The sequence below is a fragment of the Corythoichthys intestinalis genome, chromosome 17, assembly GCF_030265065.1.
Source record: "Corythoichthys intestinalis isolate RoL2023-P3 chromosome 17, ASM3026506v1, whole genome shotgun sequence".
Taxonomy (NCBI): domain Eukaryota; kingdom Metazoa; phylum Chordata; class Actinopteri; order Syngnathiformes; family Syngnathidae; genus Corythoichthys; species Corythoichthys intestinalis.
The window spans coordinates 36,818,830-36,831,528 of record NC_080411.1 but is presented as its reverse complement, the minus strand read 5'-3'; the positions used below and the strand labels follow the sequence as shown (position 1 = coordinate 36,831,528).

General features: G+C 38.8%; 1 protein-coding gene across 1 annotated transcript in view; it reads left to right on the top strand.

The window, feature by feature from the left end:
- The first annotated feature begins 3,341 nt into the window (after positions 1-3,341).
- The window catches only part of fam78ab (family with sequence similarity 78 member Ab), a 33,851-nt gene continuing 24,493 nt past the window's right edge, over positions 3,342-12,699 (top strand). Inside the window, exon 1 of the mRNA XM_057818415.1 lies at positions 3,342-4,317. Coding sequence (XP_057674398.1) covers positions 3,974-4,317 — 344 coding nt within the window. The 5' untranslated portion in view covers positions 3,342-3,973. The remainder of the gene's footprint in view (positions 4,318-12,699) is intronic.

The following is a 12,699-nucleotide window of genomic DNA, read 5'->3' as shown; positions in this document are numbered from 1 at the left end:
CCCAGTGCCTTTGCCTGACATGCAGCCCCACATCATCAAGGACTGAGAGAATTTTTATGTTTTCTTCAGGCAGTCATCTCTGTAAATCTCACTGGAACAGCACCAAACCAAAGTTCCAGCATCATCACCTTGTCCAATGCAGATTCTTGACTCTTGACAAGAGGCTTTTAACAAGAGGCTTCAACCAACACTGATCTCCAGACACATCTCTGTGGCCGTTTAAATCTGGGCGGACTCTTTTAATGACCACCTGAGGGAGGTATGATAACAAATTAACCAATCATTGTCAACTTAATTAAATAACAACAGATTACATACATTAACATCAAATAATAATTAACTAAAGTGCGTTTCAACAAACAGTGAAAATTTTACCCCAAACCGTCATATTTAAATCATCTTAAATGTCCCCCCTCCAAAATGGTAGGTGCCAGATCTTGAACAGGTGTGGTCGTTACCTCAAATTAGAAAACCAAAATCCAGTAAACATTCATACAAATATTAACTAAAGTGTGCGCCCATTAGAAAATACATGTCCAAAAAAAAATTTTTTTTTTTAAAATTACCAAAAATATGTGGACGACAGGTCAAATTGTAATTATTGTAATTATCATTTTTATTACTAATCATTATTTGTATACATAGATGAAATTATCAAAGAAATGTTAAAACAAAATTAATGAAAAGTACAAAAACAGAAGAAACACTCTGTTGATGGCCCACAATATTTTATTTGCGTTGCGTTTGAGTTTTTTGTTGTGTTCCGTGGCAGATCTGTTACCAACCCCGAGCAATTTGAAAGCCTGAGGCCTAGAGAGTAATCCATCTTGCAATCAGTGTGGTGCAATGCAGGGGTAAGAGTGGGCCAGAACGGTCAGGAACGTAGTTCCGGTATAAGATTCAGGGCCAGAACACAGTTCCGGTATACGATTCAGGGCCGGAACGCTGTCCCGGTATAAGATTCAGCGCCGGAATGCTGTTCCGGTACACGGTGCTTTGATTCCAAAAATATGACGGCAACTGTCAAAAACACTGTTAAAAAAATGCTTAGCTGCCACACATGCATTTCATCTCCAAGAAGAAAACAATCTACCAACATTAGATTTACATACACAAGTGTTAACAACAAGCATAATAAAGTGCTTGTGTAGCGTAATCCGTTTCCACCAATATTTATTATCTATTTTATTCCACGGACGGCATGGAGGTTTCCCCAGCTGCTGCAGTTATCTGAGTCTGACGATGATGAGTCACATCAATGTGCGAATGCACGCAGCAAAGCAAAACGCCTGGACTCATTTATCTGTTCAATTGGCTGAGATATTGACATTTGATCAGCTGAGATGGTTAGCTCTGATTGGTTCAAATGTGCATGTTTTCTGGAACAGCAAAAAAAAGGTTGTTGAATTGATGTGACATAAAAAGGGCAATGCAACATAAAATGGATCAAATCTTTAAGAGCAACGAAAGAGTTGAGGAGGCTTAAATTATCATGGTTTTATTTGCTCTGATGGGGAGGTTCAGAACATCTTAGCTGTCAATGTGCACTTTGGACTTATATTTGTTCATTTATGTTAGGCTACTTATTCATTTCCTTATGATTTAAAAAAGTCAATATTTGCGCGATCTTCAAAATATATTCCATTTCACTCTGCATAATATCCACTGTAAGTCATTTGTACTTATTTTTCTGAATGTATATTACTTATATCTTTATTATTAAAAAAAAAAAAAACATGTAAATGTTTACATTAACTTCAATTTTAATATACATCCCATGTTCTTCAGTAGTTGAAATTGAGATTTGGCATTTAGTATGTGAGGAAATGAGGGAAAAGAAAAGTTAGGAGATGGAGGTTGGGGTTATTGCTGTTTTTGTTAACCTTTATTTTGCAAATCATTGAAAAAATACAATTTTGAATGAAAATCGGTTTTTGTGTGTGTTATGGAAATAACTGTGCAAAAACAGATTTCTTTGCATTTCAGTATTTTAAGAGGTTTGCAATCTGCATTACCATTTTTCGTGTAGTTCCAGCAGTTGAAGCTTGTGGGAAAGCATATTCGATGTGTACTTCTCCTTTTGCTACTTTTTCCCTCCCATTGACAACGTCAGAGATCTCAAACTAAAGCTACACTAGGTAACTTTTCAACTTTTATGAAATATTTGCATAACATTTGTGATGATATGCTGACTGACAACTAGTTGAATGACACCTTTTTTATATCTTGAGGGGGTCTGTATCGCTTTCACTGGCTTTATTTAACTTTGGGGAGGAACCCTGCCCAACAAAAAAACTACAAATGTGCTGACTGCTTTACAGTATATGTCACTTCTCCTTTTCCTCATTCATAATAAAGACGGAAGTTGATGCTAACACTTTCGCGTGAATTCTTCAAAGGTGGCAGAGCAACAGAGACAAAAAGTTTTGTCTGAGGAGGGGAAAAAAAGGGTGGCTATCCAGGATATACAGAATAAACACTGACCTGGCTTTCACTTGCTGGCGTGACAGGGATATTATGCTTTTATTGGTTATTTTTAATGTTAAAGTTACCTTGCTTTTAATGAGAAATGAGCACTTATGTTTGCCTTTTTGAAGTTGTGTTTTGTCTCAGCCATTTTCAAAGAGCCAAAAATAGCAACCAAGGCGTGCTAAACCTCATGATTTGATTTGGATGGGTAAAGATCCGTCCTATCATCTCCCAGAAGTGGCAATAGCAACTAAATTCAGTGTAATTATTGATTTCGAGACGCGAACGCATCATGTCCTGCAGCAGCATGCTCAGGTTTGAAGGGGTTAAGGCAAAACATTACCTCTTTTGTCCAATGGCGTCACTAAAATCGACTAAAACGGAAAAGTTACCAAGTGTTGCTTTAGTGTATTATATATTAATGTAATAAAAACATTTAAGAAAAAATAATAATAATTTGTGCACGAAGAAAAACAGTAAATATTGTCCTATTTATTTTAATTCACTTATTTTATACAATAACTTAAATATAGAGATCAATTGTAGATTCATGTTTTATTCAGAATTGTAATACTTGTTTAAACAAAAAATGAAATATGAAGAAACATTATTTATTGACTTGTCATTGAGAACCATGACATATTTTTATTCATTTCATTTTTTACGTTTTGAATTTATAATTTTATTTATTCATAAAAATGTAAAAAATGATTGTTAATGATTACAAAATATATGCAACTATGGGTGAGACGTCTATGAGGCCAGTTCTTTTTTTTTTTTTTTTTTAAATAAAAAATAGTCAATTCCCCAGTAAAGGGTTAAATGTGAGAGCCTGCTTCAGCCTTCATTTCCCAGCATGCCCCCTCTACTACCATCCGGAAGTGACGTATCAAAGCTCAATATAAAGCCGCTTGCCAGTGACTACCTCGGCGTAATAGTTGGCGAGCACCGAGCGGATGAACCTGCTCAATCCGCCGAGCAGCGACCACAACTCGGACACAATTTTCTCGTCCTCCCTCGTTTTCTTTCCAGCTCAGCAAAAGCTACCACTTTTGTTTAAATTGACTAATTCTTTTCTGCATTTTTAGTAGGAAGTGACTCTTACGGACGTTTTTATGTGACATGGAAGAGACTCTTTTTTTACCGTTATTCTCTTTATAGATGAGAGAGGTGCGCTTCCTTTTTTTGGACGTTTTTTTGTTTTTGGCATTTCACGATTTGATGACCTGAGCCAAGCGAGGGGATTAAAAGGGATTGAAGATTTTTTTTTCTTCCCATCGTCTATTTAATTCTGTGAATTTGAATTCCAGCCTGTATTTACTAGCCACGCAACCCGAGAAGAAGCGCTCAAAAGTTTAGCGCGGTGTCGTTTTCTGGCATCTACCTTTTTTTTTTTTTTTTTTTAGACTTCAAATTAGCAGCAACAGAGTGGCATGTTTTTCCATTGTGGAGGCCGAGCGGGGTTTTTCCGAGCCGGCGGCCGGTGACTCGAGCCGCCGTCCCGATGCGTCTCCCCCCTAGGCAGACGCTCCCTTGGATCGTGTTGCTGTGGACTCTCGTCGAGTGGCTCCCGGATGCGAGCGCTATGGGCTGCCTGCAGAGCATCGCTTGCAAGCCCAAGAGCTTCCGGGACGGCGTGGCGGTGCTGCAGGTGAGCGCGTCCATCGACTCCAACCCCACCAGCATCGACGAGTCGTCCGACGTCATTCTGCGCTACCGCACGCCGCACTTCCGAGCCCAGGCGCTGGTGCTTGTGCCTCCGGTGGCCGCCAACGAGATGTGGACCGTGGGCTGGATCCAAGCGTGTAACCACATGGAGTTCTACAACACCTATGGAACCAAAGGGATGTAAGTAATGGAATCAGTTGAGCTACATTTAATCCATTTTCAATTTTAGTAGAATATTAAGTGGATTAGTGTTGTCAAAAAATGCAGGTAAAGTGGCAGGTGACAAATAAGGTTAAAGACCATGAGCAGGGGCTGCTGAGGATCTTATTTTGTGTTTCCATTCCAAAAACAGCCGTTTCAATGCAAATCTCTGTCTTGCTTGCGCTTTTTCTCCATACAAAGCATTAGGCCTGAACGATATTGGAAAAAAAAAACTATTGCTTCGATTTTTGGGGGGGGTTGCGATATTATATTGCGATATTTAAAAAAAACATTTTTTTTCTTCTTTTTAAAGAAATTTTCACTAGATGACTTGAATAGATGTTTGGAAAGACTTTGGATGACTCACAATGACCAGTGTACAGTGATCCCTCGTTTTTCGCGTTTAATGGGGACCAAAACCCGCCGCGATAAGTGAAAAACCGCGAAGTTGCGCACCCTGCCCCCCAAATTTTTATTTTTTTGTGTGTGTACTTAATGTATTTATTCGGATTTAGCATTGGAAAGAGGTACATATAAGGCATGTTTGTTTCTCACTTTTTCCCCAAAGTATGATTTTAAAAAATGTATTATATATATATATAAATATAGTATATACATAATGTATATATATATATATTAATAAATGGTTTTAAGCACTTCAAATGTAATAATTATGATCAGTTTTAAACATAATTATCCAACCAAATCTTTTTTGAACAAGAATAAAGTACTGTAGTGGAAAAATGCTTGGCTTTATTAAATACTTCTGTTTATCTACCTTAGCTGTGACTCTTGTTGGACATGTAGAAATTTCAAACTCCTCATGATCACTTCTGGCATTTAATTTATATGTCTCAAACGTCTCCACACACACACACACATTCATTCCAAAGCGGCTTCCTTGCAGAAAATGTTTAACAAGTTAAACGATGATTGACAGCTGCTGCGCTGTGATGTCCGCTTCTTTGGCAAGATCAAAGACACCAGCATCGTTAACTTTAATAAGCAAGTGCTGCAGTGACTGTGAGGTTCAAAGAGCTGGGAGAGGGAGGGTGTGAGACTCTGCGCAGAGCAGAAAGCAGGGCGTATGTGGATAAAAAAAAAAAAAAAACTATCGCACTATCGCGCACGCACACATCGCGATGGCGATGTTTAAACGATATATCGTTCAGGCTTACAAAGCATGCACAATAGCAGTACAAATGCATGCTGGATAGTTTACGTACTACTACCAGGCTAGTACAAAGACAGCGTTCTATTTCACCTACAGCAGGGGTGTCCAAAGTTTTTGCAAAGGGGGCCAGAATCGGTGTGGTAAAAATGTGGAGGGCCGACCTTGGCTGACACCCTTTACGTAGAACAATATATTTATGCAAATTTTAGCAAGCCATTCTGTGTGTCACATTTGCTTTATTATTATTTTTTGATTAATAATTTCCACAAAATCTTGCAACTAGCCTTTGTGGCGTTCTCTTTCATCTCTTGGGCTCTTGCGAAATACTGCTGCTGTAAAATTAAACTAGCTTTAAGTTGCTTCAATTTCTCGTATCTTCCCTTCCCTCCTTATCTTTGTCATACATATCAGCTTGTCTTGTTTAGTAATATCGCCTCACATCGAACTCTTTAAAAACAGCGACTGTCTCTTTGCAAATGAGGCAGACACAGTAATTTAGTGAAGAAATAGTCCAATTTCCACCTATCCATGAAGCGTCGGCCATCACAGTCAACTTTCTTTTTTTGTTGATTGTCGCCATTTTAGAAAATTGGGAATAAAGGTTACGCAGGGTAATGTTGCTTAGAGTGCTGCTGCCTTTTAGTGGGTAAATGAGGAGCAGCATTTAGTGTGTAAGCTACTTCATATGCTGGTAGCAGTACTACTGACCAATTTATTAGGTCTGTGTGCGGGCCAGACATTATTGATTTTATGACACAGGCTGGGGGCCGGATGAAAATTGACCACGGGCCGTGACCTTTTCTTTTTTCTCCACCTGCGCTAACCTTTTTGGGCCCACTGTTGATTTCTCTCACAAGAAAATCAGCCGTGCGTCCATCTTCCGGCAAGACAAAGAAACTGCGGCGCTGTCAAAAATCGTCGTATTTCGAGCATGTCGTCGGATGACGAAACAAATGACGAGTCAAATTTTTCGCCGGATGTCGAAAAGATCGTGTGTCCAAGCGATCGTATGTCGAGGTGCCACTGTAAAAGCGCCCGTGTATTATAATGCAAATCCTCGCAGCGAGAGGGCGCAATGACGCAAAAACACATTTGAAAACTAAAATGTCCAATAACATAGGCGGAGTTTAACTTTTGGGGAGGGGGGGGGGCACAACATGTTGATGACCCCGAAACACAGTGTTTGCAATAAAATTAACAAGAATATTTATAATAAGTTGAAAATAAGCATTTTTTTGTTTCCCACCATTTTTGAGGGTTAGGGTTAATAAATCAGGCTGCTTAGGACAGCTATACTTTTCGCCAAGATCGTCATCCATTGAATATGGTACGCCCGCCGGTGGTGGCTCTGTTGTACAATTAGCGTCTTTAGTGGGGAAAATTGAAACTCGGCTCACAATTTTAGTAGTGCTCTCTGGTTTCATGGTCCACATTTTCAATGTTGGTTCTTGCTCAGTAGTTGTTGTTGCTTTTGAAAGCTTATGTCTAGGCCTGTCGCGATAACAAATTTTAGTGTGCGATAATTTATCTCATAAATTTTTGCGATATGCGATATTATTGTGCCCGTCCAAATTTTTTTTAAACCAATTTACAATATTACAGTGAGAATACAGTGTAAATAGATCAAGTACACCCATTTAAACGCGATAAATATTTACTCTTAAATTCAAAAATACTTTTTAAGAAATCACAACTAAAAACAATAGACCATGCCTCTTAAGTAAAAGACAACAATATTAATAGCGCACAGAAACACAGAATAAATGTGTTTTTCAAGAAAAAAAAATAAAATTGCACTTAATAACTTAAGCATTTAGGCAAATGAAATCTTTTCCCCTCATTGCTTCCATAATGGTGTTCCATAGGGATGCAACGATACAGTTAAGTCACGGTTCGGTACGATTTTTGATACGGGGGACACAATTTTCGATCCGATTCAATACATTTAATGCTCTGAAAAAAAAAAAAAAAAAAAAATTGCACCAAGGGGTGCTGCAGTACCCTCAGCACCCCACTTCCCGTGTCACTGATCTGGTGCGCGCCAGAAACAATCGTGTTCACACCAGATAGTTTCTAGTGCATTCTGAGACAGTGTAATGGTGACGATGTGCAAGTATTACAGAAATATCTATATAGTTAAGATTGAAGTAAAGCTCAACTAAATCCTGTAATATCATTTTTAGCACACCAAAACCGCTGGTGTTCTATGCGCGCCTGCAGTTTGTGGCCTATAAAAGGGAAAGCACCAGATAGTTTCTATTGCGCACCACATCAGTGGCGCCCCCAGGGGGTGGCCAGGGGTGGCCACGGCCACCCCTATAAATTTGTTGGCCACCCCACTGGCCACCCCGCTTGCCAGTATATCATAAAATTGTTGTAGCATTGGTTATGCATTTCATCCCAAATGCAAATCTGCCAGCACCTGCTTTTCCCCAGTAATTATTTTGTTTTGTTAAATGTAGACCTTATGCCTAATATATACATAACACAATTAAACAGAATTGTTGTAGAAGTCAAAATGTTGACTGGACAGTTATGGACTATGCACATTAAATCATTAGTAACATCAAGTATTACACAATACACCAAAGTATATCAGTAGCCGTGTCCTTAAGTCTTTCTGATAGTTTTCCCCTGACCTTTTTACTGCAATAATATAATGAAAACCTGAAATTATGGCTTTTAGTTTTGGTGTGCCACCCCAAGATTTTAAGTGGCCCCATCGGCCACCCCTATGAAAAATTTCTGGAGGCGCCACTGCACCACATACTATCTAGTGCGCACCAGATTGTTTAAATGTATTTATTTCTATCTATGTCCCTTTAGGGCAGTGCTTCTCAATTATTTTCTGTTACACCTCCCACCCAACTCTCTGCCGCCACTGTAAATCGTATCATTTGTCTATAAAATTATCATTATATGTACAGCTCTCCCTGACATTGTGTGCTTTTTAATATTAAAGATAAAAAAAGTAATATAGATCAGCTTACAATAAAGTACAACTTTTCAACATTGTTTTTTTAGTTACAGACTTAAAGCATATCAATTTTCCTAAATTAAAAAAAATAATGCCAAATAAAGACTAAAACTAGTTTTCCATGGTTTTTGTATTTTTGCAGTTTTACAATTCCCCCCAACCCCCACTGTTTGTTTTTCTCTCCCTATCCATTTTGAATCCAAAGGTTGATTTGCCAAAAATGAATGGGATGTTACACACCGCCATTGAGTTCAATAAGTGTCCTATAAAGGGTTAAACTTGTTTTGAGCATTTGTTAATTGTAAATAAAAAAATCGTAGATTTTATTTTTAGGTTACCATCACGATGGAAAATTAAGAGAGTGAATTTAAATCATTTATGGGGTGGATTTTATTCTGCAATTACATTTAAAGACAAAAAATTCAAAATTACCTGGACAAAAACCTAAAAGATCTGAAGTTCAAGAGCCATTTTAAGACATTTAGATAGTTAAAAAAAAAAAAAAAAAACAGCATAAAGTGCACATCTTTCTCTATAAATGGCCATTTGAGAGGCCTAAAACTCTGACAATTAGAAACCAGATCTCAAACAACATATGTCACAAATTTTGCACATTATTTGTTAGTAATACTTGCCGATACAAATGATGTCATTTTACTGCCGTATCGATACTGATACAAACACGAAATATAAAATCAGTTCCTCCCAAACTGATGGTGTTGTACCGTTTTGGTTCCACAATAAGCTATCAAGTACGACAGGTTCTACTAAAGGAAGCCAAAATAACTGTTTTTGCAAGAATACATTCTCTAGAAATGGAGCGCAAACTCTGTTTGTGCTAATTTAAGCAATTTCACATCCTCTTCTGTTAAGTTGCGAAAGTTGGAAAAAAAAACTGTCTTGATCAAGTCAGTTTTCAGAACAGTACACTCTTTGAAGGAATCTCAAAACTCAACAGAATACTCTCATTTTTATGAGGGTTCTCCTCATTACAATAGAACTATCATAATGTGGTCATGACTAATAAATAGGTGGCAAACGATACATTAATTACGAGAAACTGCAATTTCTGGAGAAATTATGATTGGGCTTTGCTGTGAGAGATACACATCAATCATGTCACTTCCTGTGGATTTGGGGACATTTCGGGGACACGTTCAGTTGCATGGCTGTCAATGGCATTGACTTACTTGGGCGCCAGTTGAATGGCAATAGGCTGTAATAGTAAGTTTTTGGTCAAAAATCACAACCGCAAACAGGTTTTTCTGCCATTGAAAATAAAAGGGAAATTTTGACGTACCTGGCCGTCAATGGCATAGACGTGCACGGCTGTCAAAGGCATCGACTTACTTGGGTGCCAGTTTAATGTCAATGGGCTGACATGGTAAATGGTCAAAAATCATAAAGACCTATGCTTTCTTGCTGTTGAAAATGAATGAGAAATTTGGACGTACATGGCCGTCAATGGCATGGACAAGCATGGCTGTCAAAGGCATCGATTTACTTGGGTGCCAGTTTAATGTCAGTGGGCTGTCATGGTAAATGGTCAAAAATCATAAAGACCTACTGTATGTTTTCTTGCTGTTGAAAATGAATGGGAAATTTGGACGTACTGTATATGGCTGTCAATGGCATCCCATTAGAAATGAATGGGCAAGTTTTTGGAAAATTTTAGGGGAACCGTAGCTTTTTGCTAAATCCTGTATACAACTTTTATAAGTTTTTGGAAAATTTTAGGGGAACCGTAGCTTTTTGCTAAATCCTGTATACAACTTTTATACCCCTTACCGTCCTGGAATTTATGACAACACGCAGATGTCTGCTGATTTACAACCGGATGTATAAGTCATTTAAAAATGCGCAGTCCAAAAATCCATAAAGAATTTATTATAATAGAAAACATCGTTCATGAATACAATTAAATTTTAAAATACACACAATTAACTATTGGCCTTTTACAATGTGTAAATTTTGTGATTTGGTCAAAAATTAGGACAAGTAGATTTTTGATTTTTTTTTTCTTTCTAAAAAAAGTCCCTGCATCACCTGAAAATTCCGGTCATTTTGATATTTGAACGGTGCCGGTCAGACAAACGGTTCAGGAATTTTACTATATGGGCCTTTGCCTTGCAAAGCCCCATCTAATTATGCTTGCACTTTACGGAAAAGGAAGCGAAAGCATCAAGAATCTCTCTTGAGGTGAGGAGGGAGTAACAAATATGAGCTGTGACATCCTGTGTGGGGCGACGACAAGAGGTCTCAGAATTTATCTTCATGCCCTGCACGTCTAAGATTAGAGGCACGTGTTCCTCTCGCCAAAGGCAAACAAAAAAAAAAAAATACTGAACATGCAACTTTCAAGTCAATTCAGGCTGACTTTTTCAGCCATAATTCTTGTAAAACGCCAACAGTCTACTGGCAAAATTGGTTTTTAGCAGGGTCGGAAACCTATTTCAGTGGACAATTTAAATATACAGTGGAGCAAATAAGTATTTAGTCAACCACCAATTGTGTTCTCCTAAAAAAGTTCTCATACTTGAAAAGATTAGAGAGGCCTGTAATTGTCAACATGGGTACACCTCAACCATGAGAGACGGAATGTGGAAAAAAACAACAACAGAAAATCATATTGTTTGATTTTTAAAGAATTTATTTCCAAATTAGAGTGAAAAATAATTATTTGGTCACCTACAAACAAGCAAGATTTCTGGCTGTCAAAGAGGTCTAACTTCTTCTAAAGAGGTCTAACGAGGCTCCACTCGTTACCTGTATTAATGACACCTGTTTTAACTCATTATCGGAATAAAAGACACCTGTCCACAAACTTAGTCAGTCACACTCCAAACTCCACAATGGCCAAGACCAAAGAGCCGTCGAAGGACACCAGAGACAAAATTGTAGACCTGCACCAGGCTGGGAAGACTGAATCTACAATAGGTAAAACGCTTGGTGTAAAGAAATCAACTGTGGGAACAATTATTAGAAAATGGAAGACATACTGTACAAGACCACTGATAATCTCCCTCGATCTGGGGCTCCATGCAAGATCTCACCCCGTGGCGTCAAAATGATAAAGGACGGTGAGCAAAAATCCAAGAACCACACGGGGGGACCTAGTGAATGACCTAGAGGGAGCTGGGACCACAGTAACAAAGGCTACCATCAGTAACACAATGCGCCGACAGGGACTCAAATCCTGCACTGCCAGACGTGTCCCCCTGCTGAAGAAAGTACACGTCCAGGCCCGTCTGCGGTTCGCTAGAGAGCATTTGGATGATCCAGAAGAGGACTGGGAGAATGTGTTATGGTCACATGAAACCAAAATAGAACTTTTTGGTAGAAACACAGGTTCTCGTGTTTGGAGGAGAAAGAATACTGAATTACACCCGAAGAACACCATACCCACTGTGAAGCATGGGGGTGGAAACATCATGCTCTGGGGCTGTTTTTCAGCAAAGGGACCAGGACAACTGATCTGTGTAAAGCAGTGGTTCCCAAACAGGTACTCAAGGACCCCTGTGGGTCCTGGTTTTTGTTCCTACCGATGAAGCACAGACCATTTAACCAATGAGGTTTCTGCTAAAACAAGCAGCACTTGACTACAATCAACTGATTACACTTTTAAAACACCAGATTGGTACACATGTGTCGCCCTGTTTTGTTGGAAACAAATCCAGAACCCACAGCGGCCCGATGTGGAATAGTTTGGGAACCCCTGGTGTAAAGGAAAGAATGAATGGGGCCATGTATCGAGAGATTTTGAGTGAAAATCTCCTTCCATCAGCAAGGGCATTGAAGATGAGACGTGGCTGGGTCTTTCAGCATGACAATGATCCCAAATACACAGCTAGGGGAACAAAGGAGTGGCTTTGTAAGAAGCATTTCAAGGTCCTGGAGTGGCCTAGCCAGTCTTCAGATCTCAACCCCATAGAAAATCTGTGGAGGTAGTTGAAAGTTCGTGTTGCCCAACGACAGCCACAAAACATCACTGCTATAGAGGAGATCTGCATGGAGGAATGGGTCAAAATACCAGCAACAGTGTGTGAAGAGTTACAGAAAACATTTGGCCTCCGTTATTGCCAACAGAGGGAACATAACAAAGTATTGAGATGAACTTTTGGTATTAACCAAATACTTATTTTCCACAAGATTTGCAAATAAATTCTTTAAAAATCAAAGAATGTGATTTTTTTCCCCCCCAAATTTTGTC